This window comes from Orbicella faveolata, unplaced genomic scaffold, assembly GCF_042242905.1.
Source record: "Orbicella faveolata isolate gen_17 unplaced genomic scaffold, um_ofav_v1 contig_35, whole genome shotgun sequence".
NCBI classification, from domain to species: Eukaryota; Metazoa; Cnidaria; class Anthozoa; order Scleractinia; family Merulinidae; genus Orbicella; species Orbicella faveolata.
In genome coordinates this window covers 2,869,303-2,895,156 of record NW_028301564.1, presented here as the reverse complement: position 1 = coordinate 2,895,156, position 25,854 = coordinate 2,869,303, and the positions used below count along the sequence as shown (strand labels likewise).

The 25,854-nt window shown below is 39.7% G+C and overlaps 1 protein-coding gene across 2 annotated transcripts; it reads right to left on the bottom strand.

Moving 5' to 3' along the window:
* Positions 1–700: 700 nt before the first annotated feature.
* On the bottom strand, positions 701–22,946 carry LOC110068897 (CREB-binding protein-like). 2 transcript variants are annotated; one of them, XM_020776315.2, is made up of 30 exons: positions 22,708–22,946; positions 22,407–22,575; positions 21,511–22,271; positions 19,787–20,003; positions 19,180–19,290; positions 17,038–17,130; positions 16,463–16,513; positions 15,862–15,901; positions 15,116–15,199; positions 14,961–15,011; positions 14,499–14,622; positions 13,914–14,028; positions 13,145–13,689; positions 12,568–12,769; positions 11,906–12,024; positions 11,683–11,769; positions 11,303–11,386; positions 11,047–11,115; positions 10,855–10,943; positions 10,333–10,413; positions 9,315–9,371; positions 9,126–9,203; positions 8,877–8,944; positions 8,420–8,564; positions 7,420–7,677; positions 6,858–7,023; positions 6,232–6,405; positions 5,367–5,534; positions 4,458–4,727; positions 701–3,373 (listed from the first exon to the last, which is right to left on the bottom strand). In XM_020776315.2, exons 2-30 carry the CDS (start codon positions 22,483–22,485, stop codon positions 1,145–1,147), a joined length of 6,615 nt encoding a protein of 2,204 aa, XP_020631974.2. In that variant the 5' UTR covers positions 22,486–22,575; positions 22,708–22,946; the 3' UTR covers positions 701–1,144. The 2 variants fall into 2 exon arrangements, with proteins under 2 accessions (XP_020631974.2, XP_020631975.2); XM_020776316.2 differs by lacking the exon at positions 14,961–15,011.
* Positions 22,947–25,854: the final 2,908 nt, after the last annotated feature.

Here is a 25,854-nt window from a genome sequence, read left to right as displayed (position 1 = left end):
AGGGCACGTTGGCATAAGCATAAAGTGCTCGCTGATTGGCTGATAGTCTCACGTTTACGCTTGTGCCAACATGTCCTCACCGGACACAATGACGACATGGGCATAGGCATAACAAAAACGCAAGGTTTTGGTATCATGCTTATGCTTATGTCGTGGCCGTCCTCACTAGCGTATAAGCTTCTATGCTTATGCTTGCGTCGCTGGTGAGGACCAGGCTTAATCGGTAGCTTGTCAATTCACATTTACATTCTCCTCCATTAAGTCGTGTTCTTCAAGGGAGAAACATACCCGAATGCTACGTTTTCATCGATATACGTTTAACACTATTCACTCATCATCTCTTTAGTTCAATACAATCTAAAACTACCATCCTAGGCGTAAAATTTTAAAGCTCCCAAGAATGGCCAAGAGTTTTGGTACGATTGTTACGATTTCAAATGAAGGAAATGAAATGAATAAGAGAAGCGGATTTGAAGTAAAAACTGATGAATGGACACAACGTACAGAGTGATTTCGTGCTTGGTTGAGTTAATTTGCCAATTCTTTTTTCCCCCATTTTATTCATTTTCTTCTCCAACTTTTATCCAGTTTCATTAAAATTTTCCTATGTCGCTCCCTAATTTATCTAGGTATTTATGCCTTTCAAAGGGCCGAGTTTTCGCTTAGATGAACAGCAAGCATACAAGACAAGTCGCGACGCTTTTTCGAAATAAGGGCTTTAATTTTATTTACAAATTATACGAAGGCTAATAAGCACACAAACGTTGTGAAAAGTGCACACATTTATTGGTACACAAGCACGTTTGGACAAATATATATGCATTGTAAGAATGTGCGCTTTATACAGTACCTCTTGACTGAAGACGTTCAAAAAAACTCTAAAACTAAAATTCCTTGGAGTGTTGTTCCTCTCTGACTTTTGTCGAGGGATCGATCCCTCATAAGCTGATATTTGTCAGCTAAACAGCTATACAAATTAATTATATAATAATGGTACGAATGGTAGAAAATTTCGTCATCTTGATTCTCGCGGCGATAAAACTACATATAAAGTTTGCTCCATAAAGTACATTTCATCTCTTCTCTCTCCTTACTTTAAAATTCTCTTCTTTTTTTCCCCGTCGGGTTTTTTTTTCTTTTTTTATTATAAATTTTCGACATATTTGGTCAACTGATCTTGTGGCGTCAGCGGTGAATCTTCCTGACCAATTGACAGGTCCGGGTCCGTAGGAGTCTGGATCGGGGGAAGCGTCATTCGCGCACTAAACAATGGTTTGTCCATTAGCTGATTGTCCATTTGAGGCGTGGAGGCTTGGTGAGGGGACGGCGTGGGCCGAGGAGACGTTAGTGAAGTTTGTTGTGGACGTGGGGACATGGTAGGCTGCTGCCGAGGCGATGCTCCTGCTGGATGAGGCTGAGGAGACATGACTGGTCGAGGTGACTGCGATGGGTGTATAACTTGTTGCGGTGACATGGGGTTCGCGGATTGTGGGGACATCAGATGTGACGGGAACTGCGCTTGTTTCGGTTGGAAGTGTTGCGGTATCGACGCCTGCGGTTGGCCATTATGCGGATGCATCATTGCCGCTTGTGAATTGGTCATTTGATTCTGTACTTGGCTTCTCCTCATTGCATTCATTTGTGAAAAGGGAGGAAGTTGAGGTTGTTGGAACATGTTTTGCTGTTGTTGTTGTTGTTGTTGTTGCTGTTGCTGTTGCTGTTGTTGTTGTTGTTGTTGTTGTTGGTGCTGCTGTTGAAGAAGTCTTAACCACTGTTGTTGTTGCTGCTGACTAACGCTGGCCTGTGAAGCAATTGGCATTTGTTGTATCGGATTCTGCATCGCATGCTGCATATTCTGCGGCACAGCATTAGGCATACCTTGATGCATTCCTTGTTGCATGGGATTTTGCATTCCCTGCTGTATACCCGGCATTCCCTGTGCCATACTCTGTTGCATTGCCTGTTGCTGCATGCCAGCCTGCATGTTGTGCGGCATGTTCTGTTGCATGTTTGGTTGCATAGTTTGTGGCATTCCTTGTTGCATCGCTTGTTGCATTCCTGGAGGCATGCCTTGCTGTTGTTGTTGCTGCTGCTGCTGCTGCTGTTGTGCTTGTTGTTGTTGTCTCTGTTTGATAAATGCTGTCATCAGTTGTGGATGTTGTTTAAGTATACTCAAAACTTTAGCCTGTTGCTGAGGGCTATTTGGAGACTTCAGCGTATACAACAACTGCTGCAGGGAAGCCGGTACAGCCATATTGGGACGATTCTGTTGATGTCCAACTGGTAAACCTTGTTGCTGTCCACCCGGCATTTGAGGAAATTGTTGTTGCCCTGCATTCATCATAGCATTAGGGTGGTTCATCTGTTGTTGCTGCTGCTGCTGCTGTTTAGTGTACCACTCCAATGCAGCAGGATTGTTCGGCTGAACTGGTGCCCCAGATGAAGGTTGCATTTGCTGTGGCATGGTTTGCTGCATAGGTTGAGGCATGCTCTGTGGAGGCATTCCCTGTGGTAAGTTCTGTCCCATGCCCTGCTGTAGAAGAGCAGGATTCTGCTGTCTCATCATACCAGGGGGTGCCATGGGACCAGGAGGAGCTGCCATGTTGGGCGGCTGCGGCTGTTGGAAAACTTGTTGAGGATGTGGCATATTCCGGGCTGGCAAACCCATTGGCACACTGCCACCCACAGCTTGCATAGTAGCAGCCTGCGCAATTTTTTGTGCCGCTTCTACTGCACGTGGAGGGGGCCCACTCATGACAGGTTTCTGAGGCATAACAGGTGGCTGGTAAGGAGGTGGCTGCTGCTGAGGGGGTTGTAAAGCTGGGTGAGCCTGTCCAATTGCCCCAGGACCAGCCATGCTCGGTTGCATTGCCTGATTTGGCATCTGAGGTGGAGCCTGCATTCCCTGACGCTGCATTGTAGCCATACGACGACGAAGGGTTTGAGACTGAGCAAATCTTTGCTGCGTTTGTTGTTGTCTGAGCTTGAGTTTTATATGCCGACAGAATGGCACGACACACTCCCTTTCTAGACAATGCTTGGCATGATAACAACAAAGGTGAATTAATTCCTGACAAATACGGCATCCTCCGCCAGTTTTTCGCTTGCAAGTTTTTGTGTGCTCCACAACGCGTTTCATTTTGGCACAGCTTAAGTGCTGGCAGTTGATCTCCCGGCAGTGGGTGGCATGTACCAAGCTCTGTATGCACCGCTGGATCTTTAATCGTCGTTCCTCTTGTGCACTGAGCTGAGGCCGTTCCTTTTCTCCTTCTTGTCCTTGCTGTTGATCAAGATCATCCAAACCAAGACCCAATTTCTCCATGCTATGTTCATGACCTTTCTCGTTGTAGCAAGGTACGCAGAGATCGTAGTCCTGTAAACAGAAACAAAATTGCCAGTTATTTACAGTAAGTTATTTTTGTCAGTATAGGAATGGATAGAAAAAAGTACAATAGACCTTTCCCGCATTCCAGCAAACAATAACACCGAGTCTAGGTCAGGGTGGACAAAAATACAGCAATTGTACGAAAATGTCCACCCCAACCTCGCTCTGGTGCTATTGTTCGAACGTACTGAAGTGAAATACGGGAAAGGTCTACAGCAGACCCTTTCTATATCTAACTCGCCCGCGGAAACCCTTCTCGCATGTACCAATAAGAAAGAACAGATATTAACAAACAGTTTGTGACGGAACGACGACGGTTGAGTTGCTCGTCTAAAAACGAATCTTTCTTGAATAACTTTTCTTAGTATTCCACTGATAACTAACCTCAACGCAGACGTTCTCAGTAAGGACGAAAGACTGAGTGACGAACTCAGAGTGTCTGAGTAAGAGACTAACCGAAAATCTTTTTCTTGTAGTCTCGTCTGTCCAGACCCTATTTTGTCTCGAGTTCGTCGAGATCGCAAGTGAAAGTATTCCCTGCAGGGGATTTGAAAAAGCCCGAACGCAAGAGGGTGGCCCTGGAAAAGGATAAAATTAGCGCCTGCTTCGCGGCGGCTCTCGCACGCTTGAAAAAAAATAACTCGCAGCAAAAAAAAATGTCTCTGGACAGACTACTTCAAGTCGTACTCTGATCTAAAGGTCCGTAATAAACATACTACTGATTCTTCCAATTCGTTCACATCCTTACATATTTCTTATATACACAAGTAGTAACACTATCGTTTGTCATGTTGTAATACCAATGGGATGTAACGCTTTGGCCAGTTCTTATACAGAAACTGACTAAATTTTCAACGTACCGCGGTATAGACTGAATAACAAATCACGAATGTAGAGAGGCAAATATATCAAAATGAGAAGGTTTGTTTTAACTCACGACACACGTTAACTTTATACAAGGTCTTCGCTGTGATGGTCAGGAAAAAACGTTATTGGAAAGTCTGACCGTCCTGAATGGGAAGGCAATAGGTCTCATATTAACGACCACACTAAACAACGATGACTTGTATACCTCGCATTCATTGCAGTGGTATCGCGTTTCCACGTGTCTCTTACAAATGTTGCAGCTGTAAACAAACCGATCCCCGCCTTGATTGTGAAGCTCGACCAACATGGCCATCGTGGAAAACTTGGCTCGCCTCAGAGATGAGAATTCGTAGTGCTTCTCGCGGGCAAGGGTCAAGAAAGCATCCCGGCCATCCATGATGTCACAGTTCATGAGGGAATCTGGATCACTCGTTTCAGGCGTCTTACGGCCATTCAATCGAATAACGAAGAAGACCTGTGTGGGTAAGGGAAAGTTTAAGACTCCTCTTCTCCTAAGATAACGTCAAACGGCAAACAGCGAAAATGACACTTTTGCCGTCTGTCTTCAGCTGTCTGTACAGTAGAGTGAAAACAATTGTATTTGCGGTGAATAGTAGGAGGCATGTTTCTATTTTTGTGTGATTTAGTTAAGGATTAGAGGAAAAGAACACAAATTCAGGGGTAATCTTTGCCGTTTGCCGTCTACCGTAAACGTGATGCTTAAAGTCTCTATTTTCACATGGGAAAACGAAGATTTTTTGGACCGTAAAAACACGATGTGTTAAGCCACTATTTCAAGTAAAGAGACCTTCAATTAGAAGGAAAGTTCCAAATAACGCTTTACTATGACTCGTAAGAGGTGAGAAGTGAATAAACCTAAAAGATATTAGATGGTTAGATTGTGGAAGACTAAAACTTGATGATGAGCGACGAACTTAAAAATTTAAACCAAGTTTCTCCTGTTGTGCCATTTGTAACGTCGCTCATTCGTGCGACAAATGTTTAAGCTTCAGCCTTTTTTCTTACTTATAAAAGATAAAATACATAAAATGCGTGACAGAGAAACCGAAATGCAGCTTATGCTACGCGGCAAGCAAGATATATAAAGTGTTACCTCTCTGTGTTTCTCCATGGTGTTGTACAATCTCTGTGACAAGTCGCACAGACCCGTCACAGGACCGTTTGTCTTCTTGGGGTTCTTTCTGTTGTTTGCTTTACTCTTTGTGCCTTTTTTGTTGTTACTTCGCTTGTTGTTTCCTTTATTCTTACTGCCTGGTTTACCCTAAAAGAACAAAAATCTCTTTCAGACGTTTTCGCTTACTCTTCGCAAAGATGTACTATCCACGTGACAAGTTCATACCATAATAAGGGAAGGAAGCTTAACTGCAAGCCCTTTCTGGACTAAGTGCAAACATAATTAATAGAGGAAATGGCTAAGAAACCCAGTAGAGATCAAAGAAACAAACAAACAGGCTAAGATTTAGATTGGAAGGTCCTGAAGCCTGCACATATTCTCATCTATGCTCATTCACTTTGCATGAATTACATAATTGCAATGCTTCTATTGGTTAGTTGCATAAGCACAAATAACCAGCTTTTGAATTTTGCCAGGTTTTGTGCATGTGTAGGGTCACCCCCTAAAATAGCCAACAAAAACATACAAAAAAGAATTTTGCCAGGTTTCATAACCATTTCCGTCTATTAACTATGATGCAAACTATGGCGTCCTCTTACTGTCTGGAATGCAGTTCGTAAAACACCTGGTGGTATATCAGTCCTCCAGCAGAAGATTTCTCATTACCATTCTCCCTTTGCTTCACAATGTATTGACATAGCAACGAGAGGTTAATTGTCGACTGCTACTGCAAAATCAAATATTGGCTCATAGTTTCTTTTGCTTAATCGCATAGCAAAACAGTGATAAAATAACACAATTTTACAAAAAACACGCGATTTTAATTCGCTCTATTGTCTCATACCTCTTTGCTGGCAGTCTCAGCAGCCGCTGCTGCTAAAGCAGTTTTCCTCTCCTCCTCTTCCTGATCAAGCTCTTTGATGCTGTCTTCCAATGCATTTGGCCAAAAATCGCCATCAAAGTAGGGCAACTCTTTGGCTGTTGTTAAACCATCATCGTTGGCTTGCTTGAGGATATCCTATGATAGAAATGACAAAACGCTTAAATAAAGAAGGTCACCTGACAATCCTCTGGAGGTTAAGAAATTTATTTTTATTGGTACCGTCTTTGTTGGTAGCAGATGGCTACGCAATGAAGTTACTTCATTGGCTAGTTCTTGTGGCTAGCCAAACTTCGACACGCTCATAAAGTTTTTGATTGACTGACTGACTGACTGACCGACTGACCCACTGACCAACTGACCGACTGACCGACTGACCGACTGACCGACTGACCGACTGACCGGCTGACCGGCTGACCGGCTGACCGGCTGACCGGCTGACCGGCTGACCGGCTGACCGGCTGACCGGCTGACCGGCTGACCGGCTGACCGGCTGACCGGCTGACCGGCTGACCGGCTGACTGACTGACCGACTGGCCGACTGACCAACTTACTTCATGACTCATTGATTGATTAATTGGTTACTCTACCTTGTATTCAATGACAACACGATCTCTGACGGCCTTGTCAAGCATCTTCTTGTACCAATCGACCAGTCGCTTGTGTTTGGGAATCTTCTGTTCCACAGGGTGACAATGAAAAATGTAGTCATCTCCCTCACTTGGAGGACACGCCCATATATGAGCAATTTGATACCTGAAAAACACTGAACTGGATTAGCCTTTAACCGTGAGAAACTCACAAATTATAAACCCATTTATCCAAAGTCCTGATCAGCGAACTCTTTCTTCTTACAATTTCCGTAATAGCAGCAAAACAAAAGAAGTTACAAAAATAGTTATAGAACACCTAGGAAGTATTTTCAAAGGTACTAGAGCCAACATAAATAAACAGTTTTCTTTTTAAGCCAACAGCTTGAGCTGCTTGAAATAAATCCTTTCTTTTATTTCTCAAAACCATTTTCTTGACTTAGCATCATTGAAACATTCCACCAAATTTATTTGAGTCAACCAATTTTTCACAGTTTTGATAGTGGCAAACTTATCCATAAAACCTGAACTGTATTTTGCAACAATAAAAACGTTCCAATACCCTAGATGGCCAACATGTTCTAAGTAACCAATGAGGATTTCGTGGTAGACAGATGTACGTAGATGACGAGGTTGAAAGAAGTGAACACTGTCCAAGTAAGAGATATAGACACGGCGTGTGTTGGGCAGGGAACACTCAGAGCCATACTCCTGGACATGCATGCCAAAGAAACAAACGTCCACTCCGTCAATTTCTTCAAAGGCAAACATGGCTTTGGCACGGTATGGAAATGATCCAGGGAACTTTTCCTCGTCGTATCTAACAAAACAAAGAAGAATGACAGGTTACAGTGGATAAACAGTACTCTGACAAGAACTTTACTTTGTACGATAATACTAATAACATTGCCTCAATGCAACTGATGATAGACAAGTGATATACAAAAGAAGATAGAGAGCAAGTAAACATCACCCATAATAACTTACTTTTACCTAAACCTTATCACTTGCCGAGTACTGTGATTACTCATAAGAAAACTTTAAACTTTTAAATAGATTTTCAACGTTTTGATGTAGCACTTATTTCATAAGATTTCGGATGGAGACATGACAATTCTACTTTGGTCCAAAAGAGATAGCAACAGCAACACAACACAACACAAAGGATGAGCTCAAAACCCTGAGCTCACAGTGGAGAGTCCAACACTCAAATCACTGGGCCATTTCACCCCGCAATAAATTAGGTCAATGACTAAGCATGAGGTCAAAATGGCTGGATATTGGCCAAGTTTGAGGTGCATAAACTCGCAAAAAAAAAAAAAAAAAAATGAACAAGGCCAATATCCAGCCATCTTGACCAAACAATCTTGGTCAATAAAGAATTCATTATATGGCTTTTGGGGAAAATTTTTCTTGCGGGACACAGTGGATAGTCCTGAGCAGGTAAGATAGTGCCACCTTGCCCACTCGGGTAGCCAATCACAGTGCAGGATTTGGTTCATCTTGCCCACTCACGCAGCTAGCCATACAATAAAAGAAATGATTAACCATATGCAACAAACCTTGCTCTCATTCCAGGCTTAACCTCCACTTGCTTGTCAACAGAGGACACAACTCGTATAGTCACATTTCCTGGACAGTTTTCTTTAAGTAAGTAGTTGTTGACTCTTTTTTCAATCAGATCACCGAGTCTGTTTGTTGGAAGTTCTACAATAACAAACAGAGATTGTGTTTAAAATGATTAATGACATTCAAAATAATGGCAAAAAGTCCAGTTATCAAACACCTATAGAGTGTATGCAATCACGTGTCCAGCACCCATGCAAATTTGTTGGAACAAAAGAAAGTGTTTACATAAGAAAAGAGTTGAACTCCCACAGGATTGGTTTGGTACACCAACATGGCCACCGTTTCATTGTTTTGGAACACCAATGGCTGCCGTGACGTCATATGCATATGCATATGCATATGCTCTCTATCATGTGCATATGCTCTATAGACCATTAGGACTTCACTTACTCTTTGCGGTAAACCTGTTTTCCTTCCTCTTCACTCCCCGCTTTTGCAAACAATTATCACATTGATATCTGAAAAAAGAAAAAATGAACAACCCATTTAAACAAAGTTCACAGGGTCCTTCCAGTCAAATAATCAGAAATATTAAACATCACAAAACATTAAAACCTCTACAAGCACAACAATCTTTAGCTGGGTTACCCCAGCATGTTAGGACCTTTAAGAAAATCTAGACAGCAAATTATAGCTCACCCATTTGGCCAAATGTACTCATGGTGGCGAACACAGATTTGATGTACCTTTCTGCCACAGTCAATACAATCAACAAATCTGCACCAAAGAAACGAAAAAGAAGTAACAGATGTCACAAAATATACAGGAACTGCAATTCAAGCAATCCAAGAAAAAGGAAGAAGCTCAGATATTAATCACGGCACTTACGGCTCCATGTCAAGATGATCATTCTTGTTCTTTGAAAAGTTGTTTTTAGGCACAGAGCTGCAACAGTGAAAGAATAAAACACTTTCAAAGGTATGTCTTACTCTCCCCTCACCTAAGTTAAAGTATGACATATATTTCTTTTTCATCAACGTGGTCTTTGTCCTCAAACGTGGTTAAAAGCAAATGGCAAATGAATCAATAACTTATATGGAATCCTGGAATGAAAAATCTCAAAATTCATGAGGCATTCCATGTGGGATAGCTAGACATTCAAAGGCAACACACAGGAAAGAAAATGCTATTAAGTTGTTACTGCAGTTAAGAACAGACTTATGAATTGTAAGTCTTGTCTACAATAGTGGCCATCACAGCAGATGACCTTTGAGTGGGAAAAGAATCACTGAGCCACCAGAAAAACATTCACCATTGAGGGGAGATATGAGTGAGATATCAAAGGAATAAGCAATTTTCAAGCTGCCGTTTGCCTCTTTTTTCAGAACGAGTCCTGGTGCAAAACTTTTCATGTGAAAATGAGATTGATTTGCATAAGAATGAACCTGTTTGGGGAACACATTTTCATATGAATGGTTTCACACGGAGACTTGTTTTGACACAGATGGAGGCAATAGCCAACTACGAAGTGGCCTATTGATATAGCACTCTATCAGTCTTCTCTATGCCGCACACATCATAAAAAGTGCCCTGCCTTTTAAATAACGAAGCACGCGAAGTCTAAAGATAAAATGCAAATTATTGGCACCCCGTGAGAGTCTGACAACAAAAGGGTGTTCTGAGAGAAATAGGAGGAAAATGAACGCCAAACTTTCGTTTTAAAAATTGTTTTAAAAACACTTGCTGACGTGCTTGAAAAAGCTTCAAATCTTCCACCATTCCATTTTGTTTGTCTGAGTTATAACATCACTAGTGCGCTTCGCTATTCAGCCTCCCACAAAATAAGTCTGATGACCGATTAAAACCTAGGAGTTAGTAAACATGGCAGTTCTAAACAATGTTTTACCTTTGTGGCAGGGTGGGGTCATCGCCAAGATTGACTGCATCACCTGGGATCTCATCAAAGCATCGTTCACAGTAGTGAAACCTGCACCAAACAACACACATTAATGACCGCAACACAACCAGGCTTTTAGCCAGATGGGTGTCCAGGCGTCACTTATTAAAGAAATTTTTTTATTTTTCATATATTGCCTTATAAATTGTTCATTTCAGCAGGCCCTCTAGCACATTTTGGATGGTGACTTTTCAAATTCTGGCTAAAAGCCTGACCACAACACTCACATCAACTCAGGCTGGTTGTCTGTTTAACTTTTTGACTATGAGTTTGGGGTTTCTAGTGGCTGATTGCCAACAAACAGCAGAGCCCCAAGAAACCATTATTATTATTATTTTATTCTCCAGCTTCTTGTTGTCAGAGACCTTACTCCTCCCTGTCTGTAATCAGGTGAAGTTTGAAAAGTCACACTCCTTGTTTTGCTCTCATTTCAATATGCAAGTGTCTACCGTCACTTCCAAAACAACATACCGATTTTGATAAGTCCAGTAGGTAGCATCTCTTGGAATTGTACACAAATGCTTTCCGTAACAACACAGCACTTGCGGGTGAAATATATACTGAAAGCACAACAATATGTGTATGAATTAGCCCCAAGGCAAAGCATAAACAAAAAAAAAGTGTTCACACACAAAAGCTACATATAATGTAACACAGAATTACCTTTCTTCCACAGCAGTATCCTAACTTTCTCATTACAGGATCAATTTCTAGTTCAAAAACCTCAGACAACTGTGAGATTAAAACATTTGGTGATAAATACATGTATACAACAATGCAAAACCAAAACCACACTAGCGATGTTTTTTTTTTCCCCCATAATTTTGCATTGAACTAATCCAGAACCAGTAACATAATAACTGGCAGAAAACGGAACAATTTCTGTAGCCCCAATAAACAAGCATCAACTACCTCTTACCTTTGTACAATATTTATAAACTCTCGAGGTCTTTCTATTATACAACCAAGCATTATTAAACATGAGCCAGACATCATCACAGTACTGCAAAAAGAAAGAGATAAATTAATTAACTTTTTATGCTTCACCTAGAAACTGCCAGCATTTTTTACATCAAGAGGAAAGGGTCTACCATTTATTGACAAAATAACTTTTTAATCAAACCGGGAAACCAACCTGTCTGCAAGTCAAAAAGCAACAACATTATTTCCTTTTAGAAGTTTTGACATTTCCAGAGTTTCCAGGATTTTTTCTATGAAAAGCTGGAACACAGAATGCGATGTAGTTCCTGTACATAACAGAGTTATGCTGAAGGGGGAGGGGGTTAAAGCCATACAAACCTCCCAGGGGTTACTGTACTGTCCAGCGTCCAGTTTTCGTTTAATCGTGGAGAGATCCATGGGATGTCTCACTATTTCAAAGTAATCCTGCAAAATGTGAAACAATCGGTCATGAAACTGCTTTATTACTATTCAACACAAAACGATTGACAGTGAAGGGGTACTTTTTGTAAGAGACACAGTGTATATATACACACAAGCTGTCTCACTGATTTAAACTCACCAAACAACCAAGCAATTTTGGGTCCACAGGTTGCCTGAAGGGATGTGAATCCGGCTCTTGTTTATACAATTTCTCTAAAGTGGGCATAAGAGCTAGCCGTAACTCCTCCGGGAGGAAAACTGAAAGAGTTGCAAACAAGAACCGTCAATAACGCAGCAGATATTCCCCCATAGACATGACTTGAAGCTTGTCCATTTTCCGCTACTTTTGATAAACTTGTTTCATTGCTTGAGGTTAATTAAATAAGGAGACAAAGAGGGTCTTGCAAATTATGCTCCCTCAGTTTGCATTTAAGTAAACAGCTGTGACACTGCTTTTAATGGGCTGGTGGACACTGCAGCAAGCAACATTTTAATGTAACTTTACATTTGAAGAAGCTTTTGCACTCAGTTGTGATAACTATAATTTTTATGATAAGCAGATGTATAATAAAAAAATTCCTCCCACAAGCTAATAATAAAACAATAAATACAAATATGCAGTAACATATCCCAAGGAGAGGCTCTTTGTCCACTGTTTCCAGACTGAATCGGAATTTTGAAGTGTTGGTTTTTGTGGAGGGAGGAAAACCAGAGAACCTCAGAGAAATGCAAGAACTAACAACAACCTCAAGCAACCTATGATGCCTGATCCAGGATTCGACCTTGTATGGCAGTTCTCACCTTTCTTTAGTGGATATCTTGTTGTGCCTGGCGCAGGTATTGAGGATGATGATGATGTTAAGGAGGAGCCAGAGGGAGGTGCTACAGGCTGCGTTGAACATGATGCTGCCGTTGGTTGAGGTTCTTGTTTTATCTGAGGTGTGGCGGAAGTGCTCTGCGCTGGAGAAGGTGTTGGTACAGAGCCAGAGGAACTATCTGGAATCTGAATTACCAAAATAAACACCAAGTTATTCACTGATGTTCAGCCTTACCTTCAAGCCTTGAGGCTCAACTGGCCAGACCTTACATTGAATATCTATAGCATTAATTAAACTTAGCTAGAACTACTACTACACCTCCTGGGTGGGACCACAACCAAACTTAAAATAAATGACAGACTGCATGTACCAATCGGCCAATCAACCACATATGGGTTACCCCCAACAAATTTATTACACCCACTATTTGCCATTCCAGCATGTTGGGAGCAAACTCTTCTTTCAAAAAAACAAACAAACAAACAAACAAACAAACAAGTCATTTCCACCAGCTACTGATTTTAACCTAATTGTTACTAGGACCTACAAGGACAACATACCTGTCCTGTCTGAGGTTGTGCAGGTGGAGGAGTTGAAGGCTCAGTCTTGATATTTAACTGAGATTGAATATTAGGTTTATTCTCAGTTGCAGATACATATCCACTTGAATTCGACTGATCCCCTTGTGACGCAGGTGACTGTGCCTGAGTAGTATTTGTCACTGAGAGATTTTTGCCACTTTCACGAGGTGGAGTTTTTCCTTGGGAACGAGGAGGTGTCATCATCTGTCCTGACGGAGACATCTGACCAGCTACTTGTTGTTTCGAAAGGGGAGCTACAGAAGGCTGTATTGGTTTTGCCTCCTGTGTAGAGGGTGCCTGAACTGACATTTGCTGAAGAGGTGACATCCTGCCTGGTAGAGGTGGTGAAGTCATGGGTGCTGCTTGTGATGAGGTGTTTTGAGGCTGTACAGAAGTAGGCTGGGTTACATCAAACTGTCTGCTGTGCTGCTGTGCAGCAGCAACCGCTGCAGCATGTGCCTGGGCTGCTGCTGCAGTAGGAATTTGAGAAGTGCCTAGTTCTCCATTGATTTGAGGAAAAGGAACTAAAATAAACAGAGGCAAAAAAAAAAAAACTTGCATTACAAAATAACTCACAAAAAACATCTGGCCAGTCATGGGAACTCATGAGACATGTTTTCTATGAAATCCTTGCACAGGTAGCTGAATATGTACCATTTCTAAATTTACATGTGAATATAAGAAAGATCAATCATGTCTTAAGTTTTTAATTTGTAAAGCAACTTCATAGAAATAACATTGCTCTTACCATGTGCTCCTCCAATGGTGCTCCGAAACTGTTGTAACTGTCTCCTTTGCCGTTTTTCTTCTAGTTCCTTTTGAATTTTGTATATTTTCTCAGCTAATAGGTGATAATATTCCTCCTAAAATAAAAGAAATATTTTCAGAATTCCCTTTGAAAAAAAAAATCTTCCATCACTTTTATTTCAGCTGATTGGCATACATGCTAGCTCTGAGACTTGTGCGGTTTATCATTTCCGTGATTGATATTTTTTATTTCTAGGTAACTTGCCTGACATTAGAAGCTAAATGTTCTTTGAAATAATAGGTTAGAAGTTTCGGCCATTTCTTTCATTTCTACAGCTACAGAGTAGTTTCATTTAGTTGCAAAATGTTACATTTTGTGACCTCTTACCTGAATCAAAGCAAAAACAGAAACAGACCCTCAAGGGTGTGCAGTAGACTGGAAATTAACTTTAAACACATTTAGTGAAATTTGCAGCCCTTTGTAGAAAAGTTTTACATCTATAGGACCTTTAAAAATTACCTTCTTTAAATTTCACTTTCAAAAGGTCAAACATTTAGACATTCATAACACAACTTCTGCACATACCCTGCTGTTTGCTGTCTCATACATATCCCCTTCTACTTTTCTTGCATAGGAAACAAGGTTACCCATTCGCCGATCTCTAAGGGCAGCAGGATCATGTACTGGGGTCGGGAAGATTGCCGTGACCCTGCAAGACAAAATTTCAGTGTTTAACTTAAGGGTAGTTCATTGGCACAATTAAACGATTTTCTCCATTCCCTTTAAGACTGCAATTTCCTTTGAGTCTCAGTGATTCAAATAGCAAAGACAAATGCAGATTGTCTAAAGATCATCTCAACTCTCAGATTAAAAATGCTTCCATCTCAGTGAATACATGGCTGCAGTCTAAGGTTTGACAAAGTTAAAAGGTTTGTGGTCTCACAAGATGCATGTAAAATTTGAAAAGACATGACTTTCAAAGACAATTCCAAATATTTTGACAGTTAACCTTCACTGAACGATCAAAATGTTAAGAAAAATTTTCACCTTTCTTTCTCAGTTGTACTGTACCGATATTCCCAACACTTAAGCGAAACACTGAAATTGATAGAATGGATTTAACAAAATATTTCTTCAACATCTATTAAATATTCTGCCTCATAACTACTGTAAAATCATGAATTCAACTGAACATTACTTACAGTTTGTGTACAAGATGATTCCTGAGATCTGGTGTAACATGCTGATGCCATTCTTTAGGACCACGATTTCCATTTGCTGTTGTGCTACAAAGAGAAATATGTTTGTGGTTTTGATGACATACAGATAGAGAACACGCACCTCAGAAAACTAGTGTTTACCAAGCCAGTAAAACAGAAAACGCAGGTCATGGGATTATTCTAGAATGTGAAGATGTGACGACACTTTGTCACAAGGTATTTGATGATTGCCACCACTTAATAAGTATGGTTTGTTAAACACAATAACAACACACCAAACAAGCAGCCAAAACTAATCATAGACCAAAATTTAAAGTGGCTGGCAACAGTTTTCCACATTTTTCAGCACCTATAATTTGATAACTCCATAGAAAATGGTATCAAAATAATGGCAAAACATGGGCAAATAAGTTATGGTGATTGTTTTGACATTATTGGTTACCATGGAAATGGTATGATCTGTTTAAGACAACCCAAGTTTTCAATTAAAGTTCTCAATACTCAAAAAAAAGATCAATGACAACCACTTGTTTATTATTGAATTGTAATCAGCTTGTCAAGATTCAACTCCTAACAAAAAAAAATTGTGGAATGGTTTTAAAAGTCACCTTAATGTTTTGAAAAACTAAAGTGGCTCAGAAAACCCTTCCACTATTTTTTTAATTCAAATTCACAGACTTGAATAAATAAATCACTTAAAATAAAGCCTGAAAAGGAACAGCGCTTACCTTGTAGCAGTGGCTGATGTCTCACCAAATGATTTGCTATCTGCTTTACAAACAAATAGTACAAATGACAATGATTAAAATTAGGAAAAGATGTTTCATTGTTTTACTGTGCAGCTTTCAATTGCACACAAGCTCTGCATAATTAATGGTTTCATGTTTTACTGGCATCAATCATCTAACCGGACATCTTGGGGAACAGAAGTTTACTTCAACAGGGTCTAAAGGTCACGTCTGTGAGTTACAATTGGTACGTTTTGTTCCACTTTGCTTCTTTTCTCAAAGTTTGTAGGTTGTCACTGGAATTATGATTGACAGCAGCCAAAAAAACAATCATAAGTTGGTTTGAACTTTAGAGTATTCGTGCTGTTGAAAAGTTGCTGTAAAGGGACTTAGAATAAGAAATTGAGTCCTGTGAAACTTTGTCTTTTGAGGAAGTTCAAATCTGATGAGTGCACACAAGAGTATTTTATGAGAATGTGCAAGGGTTTTATGGTCAAACAAGCCAGATAGCTTAACTATCATCAACTCTTGGTCCTGTCTGATCAGACCTTAAATCAACTGATTGTAGCATAGAGATCCTGCAACATTTCACAACACTGACCTGTTAGTGACATAGTAGGATCTGGCCTCAAGAGATTGTTTGTATTTGAACCTGAAAATTAAAAAAAATCATACTTTAATACGTGTGCTATTTATACTTAACTACATGAAAATTTTCAAGAAAACAGGAAACAGTACATTATGCAGCTTTCAAAGGATACGAATCTGTGAAAATTTACTTCATTCAAGTGAAGTGATAAGTACTGACATTGTCATATATTATTGCACAGAAAAGAAGAACATTTGATTCTAGACTATCCATTGCTATGGTCAGAGCTCGAAAAAAATTTGAATTCGAGCTTGCCCTTTAGCCAAGCAACTCTCAAATGTTGCTTGTCAAATGCAACTGCATGTCCTTTTTGTTTCCTTTGTAATGACTTGATTGGCAAATGACTTTCCTGGTGTTCTATCTGTCAGGCAGGTGGACATGAAAAGTAACTTGCCCCACAGGAAAATCTACTTATCCTAGATGATTGGCACTTTTCGTGAGCCCTGTATATTCCCACTTTAATTTAGCGTTGCATGATATGTAAAGATCTAACCCTAAGACCACAAAGTCTGCGAATGATTTCTTACCAGGATATGGTCGCAGTCTTGGCTCCCCATTTGTTGCCAAAGTTATCCCAAGAGCTTCATATGCCCTTTCAAGGCCTGGCACATTACCTGGAACTGTCAAGGAACACAGGACTGGTTTTAGTTTCTTAACAGATGCTGTACACATACAACAATGTTACTTTGTTGGCCATGCATTAACAAGACCAAAGAAATAAGTAAAAAATAAGAACTTTTTATTGGTCAAAAGCCAGCTATAGGACATTCCTTGCAGAACAATACAAAGCGAATTTAAGTCGACACTCAATTCCAGATTCTTGCGAGTATAGAGTCTAAATTCACTTGAAATGCAACTCAGTTCTCTGTACTTGGTTCTCACAAGATGACAAGAATCGTGGAACCAACCATTGTCAATTACTGATACTCAAATTACTTTTTGAGAGAATAATTTCTCATAGGATTAACAAAAGCAGTAAAAAAAGAAACAAAAAAAGAAAGCTAAGAAAGCTTTTGTTATGTCCAAACATAACTTCGGGACACATTCTGAATTATTTTAACGCATTTTCATCAATATGGTGTTCATTTACCAGTTTACTATTTTTATGAAAAAGTATAGTTTAATTACGATATTTTATCGCATTTATCAGTTTTACCAATTTTGAGTACATGTTTTTTTATTTTTTTTCTATCATTTCCATGAAAATATCAAGCAATATGTATAGGTAATCATAGGGTTTCGAGTTAAATTTGGCATTGACTTGCACAAGTGAGTTTTTCAAAAAGCTAAAATTGCACGAGTCGCTTCAGCAAGTGCAATTTCAGCTTTTTGAAACACTCACAAGTGCAAATTAATTCCAAATTAATTTCAAATTGAACGAGAAACATGAAAAAATTTGTGGGGAGGAAGTGACAGAAGATCTTTCTTGAAGCCATTTTTTTCATTCAAGGAAAAATTGTTTCAAAGTTTCCGCACAAATTTTCATTATCATTTTATGTCATATCATTGGCATAGAAAATTTCCTATTGTCTTTCAGCCAATCATAACCCAGAATTACGATGTGTAATTTGCACTGGTGTACACTTTTTGCACTGGTGTTACACTTGAACTGCACTGCTCTCAGCCAATCAGAATCGAGTAATTTTTTCATGTATATTATTAGTTCTATTAAACTTCAATTAATTTCCAGTAACTGGTATAATCTGGACTACAAACTGATCAAGGGTAGACTGGTACAAAGCTAATTGAAAATGCTAGGTATGGCCCCAAAAAAAAATCAGTAGTAACACCTTACTTAATTACACTTAAATTATGTTATAAACTATGTATAAATTAAATGCATGTTTCATGCAAAATTCTGAAGTTTGGAAAGTAAATTACTTCAATATTTCTGATTCAGTACATTTTCAACTCCAGACTGCTCGACTGCTTGCAAGTGATCCAAATTAACCACTGGCAATGCAAAATTATGAAAGGATTTGCTTCCTTTTTACTGGCTACAACATACATGTAAAATTATGAAAGCCTGCATTGCTTGTCATAGCTTGATAAAACTATCACTTTTGTTACCGAAAATGTTAGGAGGATACATTTTATGTTATGTTAGTACTTCTGAAGGAATCAATCAATAGTCATTTTCCACAAAATTTAACTTCTAACTTAAATGTGCTTTTCCTTCAAAATTGCTATTTGTGTCTTAAATTTCAAGCACGATTCCGTTTTTCCATTCTCTCCATCGATTGCATCTAAATGTGTAAAGCCATGAAAAACATGATCTAATTGGATATCAAACATTGCATTATTTGTCAGTAAAGATTTGGAATTCAACAGTATAAATTTGGCAATAAATGAGAGTTACTGAAAATTGAATGAAGTCATGCTTAACAATGGCTAACATATGGCTGAGCACAAAATTAAGATTTGTCCTAAAGTTTAAAGTTTCTATTCCTCAACAATTGCATCTGGACTCCTCAGGAAGCTTGTTACTGTATATCCAAAACCAAACATCTACACTGTGCACATTTTTGGACCAAATATAAGTTATTGTGTATATAATTAGACTCTCTTGAAAAACCAACCAAATTTGTGTCAAACACTTATTTGTGTGTGTAAAAAAATGATTCAGCTAAGTTTTCTGATCAGACTAAATCGATTACTCTAAATAATACCTCTATTTCTGTTATCAGATGCATGCTTAAGAGGAAGACAGACTGGACAATCCTGTCGCAGGCAATTTTTCCAGTGTGAAATTATCTGTCGTGATGAGGCACAATGCGCAACTGAAACAAAAACACAACATCATTCTTAACACAATAACATTGAACAAAGATATGTCTAGATACATGATAGCACTTAACAGAATAAATATTTTACCTTCAAGGTCCTTTTTTATGGGAATTCTGAAAACTAGTTCTATGACCTGAACAATAATAACTACATGGCAGAGGTGTTGCTGTTGTTCTAGTTGTTTGTATGCTTTCCAGCTGACAAACAAAACACTGTCATTATTGAGATGTCAAATTTACAAATAACTCTAACATGGTCCTTAACAAGTGGGACACATACACATGATTGTACTACACTGACAGTAAATTCCAGAACTATACCAACTAGTGAAATCAAATGTTTTATGGTTTCAAATGATCTGAGTAATACTAAAATTCATTTTTAATGTTGTGTGGTCAATTTAATGGATAACTAAATGTTTTCTCATTTTCACCTAAGGAGCGATTATTTTCAACATTAACTGCTCTTATATCAAACAATTCTACAAACCTTGACATGTTTTTCCAGCAGTACATGTTGTCATGTGATTGAGCACATTCTTCATAGTTCTACAATGAGGTAAGTTGCAAGGCTTCACTGCACCATTCTGGGCATTCTGTTCTCGACGCTGACATTTATGTGCATGAAGCAAAAGCACTAGTTGTTGTTGTATTAATCTCCGTTTCTCTGGGTCTGCTGTTGGAGGTTGAGCTAGTCCAGTGCCAGCCTAAAAGTGGAATAAGGGGCAAATGATTAAAAAAAATAGCCCCAAACAGAAACTGCCTTCACTGTTACTGTTACAATTTTATGATAATGGATTAATTAATTATGACTTATGAGGCTCTGTATTGATATTTCTGATGAATTCTCCATCATGACAATAAAATTATTTATGATAAAAAAGGAACAATCTCAATACTGCAGTGATCTCTTGAGATCGAAGTATTCACTGAATAAAGAACCAATCTAGCTGCCAACTGAAGTACATGCCAAAAAAGTCACAACCCCTAAAAACTCAGCATTTGCAAATGTCCCACGCAATAAAATCATGACACTTTCTTGAACAGAAAGGGGTATCTGAAGTAACAAAATTCAAGTAAAGACACAAGGACAAAACAATGTACACATCTCAAACAATAACAAAACTGAATGTGGAAATATAAATGGAAATAAACTTTGACATTACAGTAACCACAACAGTAAAATGTTGTTGGAAACATCCTTGTTTCATGTCTCCATGACTTAACTTTAGTTTACATTTTATTTTAATTGATTGGCTAAAAACAAAACTTCTAACTCATAAAAACTTAAACTTGTGACATCATTTCTACAGACATTTATTGTCTGTAAAAATGTTCTAGGCAGACAGAAATAAGTTTATTTGAAAAGACCAAACTGCTATAAAACTTCCCTCTGAAATACACCCATCAAGTATAGGTTAAAAACGAACACTTGAAGGAGAGCCCCCAGGAGTTCTTTTAAGCAAAATGTAACACCTAGTGGAAAACGTTCGGTAAAAAACCAAGAGAAATGTCCAATTCTAAAACATGAGGAGAACCTGTACGATTGTTCAATCTGTGTAGTTTGGAGATCATAAGTCAAATCGTAATCACAATACAGTGGTCAGATTTTCAAAAGTTAGAAATAAAAGAATTTCTGTTTACATGTGCAGTAAAATGATTTTATAAAACAGTTACCCAATAGCTACTGTTTATAATAGCTTCAAAGAGGACATTTGCGAGTTTACATTGTACCATAACAATTGGACCCCCAAAAAGATTCAAACTGTAGTAACACTTTCAAAGATATGACTGGTAACAGTCTCTTTCAATTAACAAAACGACGTGTCTAACCTATTTTTTCATCAACAAAAATCGTACAGTAACGAAGAGAAGGCATACGATGTAAAGACATAGCGAGGGTATGTTACTCTTATTAAAATACCAAGACACTACAACATGTGTGATGTTTAGGAATGACACATCAAACGTCGACGAAGAAGGAAAAAAATCACTGCACTACCTAAACAACGATAGTTTTTCATTTTCCGTACAGTTTTTTTAAGAAACACTTTTTCATTTTCACGAAAAATACTTGGTCCCTAGAACGAAAAAGAGTCGACTGAAGATGACTGGAAATAGGCAAAAGGAAAAGGACATCTACCGTTTGACAGCCATGAAATATCAATGCAGAAGCCAGTTACTACAGAGAACTACAAAAAAAAAACAACTTACTTGGCCTAAAGAAACTCTGGATTGGTCTGGGCTTCCGTTCATACCAGGATGACCAACGAAATTATTCGCCAACTGTTCTTGCTGTAGTTGAGGAAGCGAATTTTGAAACGGATTGCTCCCGGAATTAGTTACGTTCATATTAGTTCGTGAAAATGTCGATCCGCTGCCGTGCGGCGTATTCAAAGCGATCGATTGAGTCGCCGAGCTCGGTCCATTCATAGATGCCATCATTGCGTTGTTATTGGCAAGCATGTTCATATCAAGTGAATTGCCACTATACTGGGCTGCAACTTGCAGTCGTGCATCCCTTGCTTTACCTTGCAAAGCGGAGCTCATTGTTGACAACGGCAAAGAAGATGACGGGGCAGGACTCAAACCCACACTAACAAGATGGAGGTCACTAGAAGAAGTGAGCGGTGTTGCAGGAGTCGGAGTCCCGCTCGTACTCACTGGCATTTGAGGAGGCGATGACAAAGAATTGTTCACTGCCGGACTTTTAGCTGAAGTTAAAGTAGTCAACGATGGACTATTGGGGCTAGATACGCTAACTGTCGTAGAGATGGCACTGGAGTTTAGCGTAGAGCTCGCGCCACTTGACAGGGAAACATTCGATTGAAGAATCTGCTGCAAACTTGAGCTACCGCTCGCAACATCAGCTGATTCACCATTAGTTAGACCATCGGAATTGGGAATCATTCCGGGTCCACCGAGTTCATCGGGTAAACTGGCATCCAGGTCTTCCATAAACTTCCAATTGAACTCTTTAAAGGGAAGAAGGGAATTTAAATAAGTTCAAGGAACGGAAGATAAGCTCATATATACAGGAGGACTCACTATTACTGCAAACTCAAAGCGTACCTAAATAGAGACTAAAAATTCGTTAAGATTATATTTACCTGCATTGTCGGTTGGTGTGTCTGGGGCTCCTAATTTCGCTCGCTTATTCGGTGGCCCGTCTACCAGTTGCTCGGCCATTACTACTACAATACAAAAACCCACTACACGAAAACGACTTGTTGATCATACATAGTCATTGCCTTGAAAACGGCGAAGCGCCTTGGTCCCCTGAAAATAAATCCAATCACTAGATTCACAATCTGGCTGAATGACAGAATCTCACCGATGGATTGAAGGAACTACGAGCCGTACTACTACAAAATTTGCGCAGAAGTAAAAACAAAAATCATGGCCGCTCACCATTGTCGTACTCAGAGCATTATGATACACGAACCGCACAAAACAGCACAAGACGGCTTTAAGATCTTTTGAAAGTGACCTTCGACGAAGGAATTACCCCCACTCCTCCAGAAGAATCTGCTTTCCCCTGTCGTAAAGCTTCAACTACAAACGAAAACTTCAAGTAAAATAGCGTTCTGAAATGTTCCCTGTGTCAATGCCGTGAAGCGCAACAAGCGATGGTTCAACAGCGCGGGGGGGCCCAACCCCACCATAATGCATTGCAGCCGTCAAATGGTCATTAATATTTTAATTTATGACCACAATATAAGGGGCCTGGAGCCGAAGAAAACAATAGATTGCCTCGCTTTCGCGCTTTTACTGCTTCCTCCTTCAACTACACCGGAAGAGTTACATCACTCTGGTAGCCCACTCACTTCGTGCTCTATTTGGTGTAAAACGCAGTTAAAATTTTCTGTCAGGGAAAAAGCAGTTTTCAAAAATCTTCTCATGTGTTCCCTGGTCGCAATGTTTCTTTTGCGATATGACAAAGCGAGTTTTACAGACTCCATTTTCTTCCGAAAAAGTGGAGGCTTGTGTATATTGAAAGTACGTGTATTCAAAAGCAAACTGGTTCTAAGGATAACGCAAAATTTCCGTGATCAGGATGAAAGATGTAAATTATTCAATCGCATGTTGGCTTTCTATCTTCTCAGACAATACACTACTAGGTTTTCAATAATGACGTGAATTAAAATCTAAAATAAAACGCTATTCACAATTAAACCTGGCTGAACGGAAATCTCTGAGCACGCAATCGAAAAACAATTCCAAAACGTTTCTCAGGAGAAAACGACCTTTCTTGAACGACTCTCGCCCCCGTAAATTTTATGAATAATTACTCGTAACGTATTATTTAAAGAATACTGAAGAACTAGTTGAAGAGTTCTCGATGAATTTAGCTGAATCCCAATTTCTGAGTCTTTCGTGGTATTACTAAATCAAAGTAACACAGACTAAATGTCACGATATGCTCATTAGCATTTAAAATAGGTACAATAATCCGCGCGCTCCAGTAAGCAGAGGTGAATTTTCGTGACAAATATAGGATGAAGATACTGACTAAAGTCTTGATTAGGTCAGGGATTTTAATCTCTTGAAATCTCCTATACCGACAGTTCTCAGTCACGCCGGCTAGCTGTTTATTGCCCGAGTGCGAGTAACTTTTTTGACGTTTTTTTTTTTTTTTTTTCAAAGGCTTTCACAGATCATACAATTTGTCATTGCGCAAAGTTTACGTAAGTTTGTACATCAAAAACGCCTCCAAACCGAAAAATACGCAAAATGCGGCAAACGGTATAAGAAGTCTTTTTTTGTTTCAATAAAATGTTGATGAAGTATGAACTGCATTTTTGTCAGAAGTATACGTACTAGAGTGTAAATTAATTTCAAGTACAGTGGAGCCCCGTTAATCCGGTCACCAAAGAGCCACAAAAATCTCAAAAATCTAGCCGTATTAACGGGGTGGCCGTATTAAAGGTGTCTTCAAATAAGAAAATGACTGACTGAGCTTTTGTACGGGCCAGAATAAAGTGGCCGTGATAACGAGGTGGCCGTGTAAACGGGATGGCCTAAAGGCAGGGTTCCACGATGAGTCCGGTCTTATTTCTGTTTATTTTTCATTCAGGCTCAGATAACAACGGAAACTGAAATGAGCCAGCCTATGGCCAGTCTTCAAGCGCTTACAATTTTAAAAAAATTCAAGAGACAAGTTCAAACTTCCGTCCACATCCAAAAGGTCGAAACCCAAGTCCTTGGGACTTGTCCCCGCGAAAAGCCCCATCAAGAGTTTACCCGGGGACTGATCCCTGTGATAAGAGCCTTGAAGGGGATTTGTTTCAGCCAGGGACTATTCCTCTATTGTGTTTACAAACTCTTCGAGGGACTTGTCGCAGGGACCAGTCAAACCCCGGGGACTTGTCCCCTTGTGTCTGTCAACCTTAAACAGGAATGTAAGCGATTTTATACCTAATCAAACTTTTTCCATGCGTGGTGGTGACATATCGGACGAGCTTGGTTGAACTATGGTGAGCATTTTGGCGAAACGCAGTAGAGCCAAAATAACTGTTGCGAGACCAAACGAGCCTGATAAGTGCTGTCGAAGCGTACCTAAGCTTGGGAATCGACATTACCCAGATTCGACAGGACCCTCCTGAATTCGGCCGGTTAAGATGAGGTGATATCGGGTCAGTGAATTGACATGTAATGTTGGAAGTCAGGGCAGTAGAACTAGACTTGTGATTGGATAATTATAGTTTTGTGAGAGGCGTGGTGGCGCAATGGTTAGCGTGCGAGACCCCGAATCGATTAGAGCCCCAATCGGGGACAATGAGTTATGTACTTGGGCAAGACTATTAACTCTCACAGGCAGTGGCGGATCTAGGGGAGGGGCCCGGGGGGCCCGCCCCCCCCCCCCCTATTTTGGGTAAAAAGAAGAAATGACAGAAAGAAGAAAAGCCGGCAGGGCAAGTAAAACACAACCGCCCCCACCCCCTTAGCTCAAGGTCTGGATCCGCCACTGCAGTGCCTCTCCAATCAATCGATCGATCGATCGATCAATCAATCAATCAATCAATCAATCCGGCAATCAATCAATCAGTCAATCAGTCAGTCAATCAATCAATCAACTTTATTTAGAGAGGGTGACACATGGCAGTATAAACTGATAAACTAGTGGCCCTCTGTGCTAAAACTCTCCACCCAGGTGTATAAAATGAATACCTCTGGAGGTACACCTGCGATGGACTAGCATCCCATCCAGGGGGGAGTAGAAATATAGTCGCTTCACTCTACTGAAGCTACGCTTCACTTTGAATTACTTTTTAATAAAGGTCATGGTATTTTAATTAACATTTTTGTTCAGTTCTTGTTCTTAAAATCATGTGAACACACACAAGAGGTTGGCTAGAGCTCACACTCAACTGAAGATCAGCGAAGCAGTTCGGATAAATACTTTTGGAGGGCCTCTACAACGAGAGTTTGGATAACACTGGAAAGTTTGCTGGAAGGTTTTAAACCAATAGAAATCGTGCGATTCATGTAGTACATACGACGCCCCGCGCAGGATTTTTCTCGTGCGGCGTTGTACTGATTTTAATCTTGTGTCTT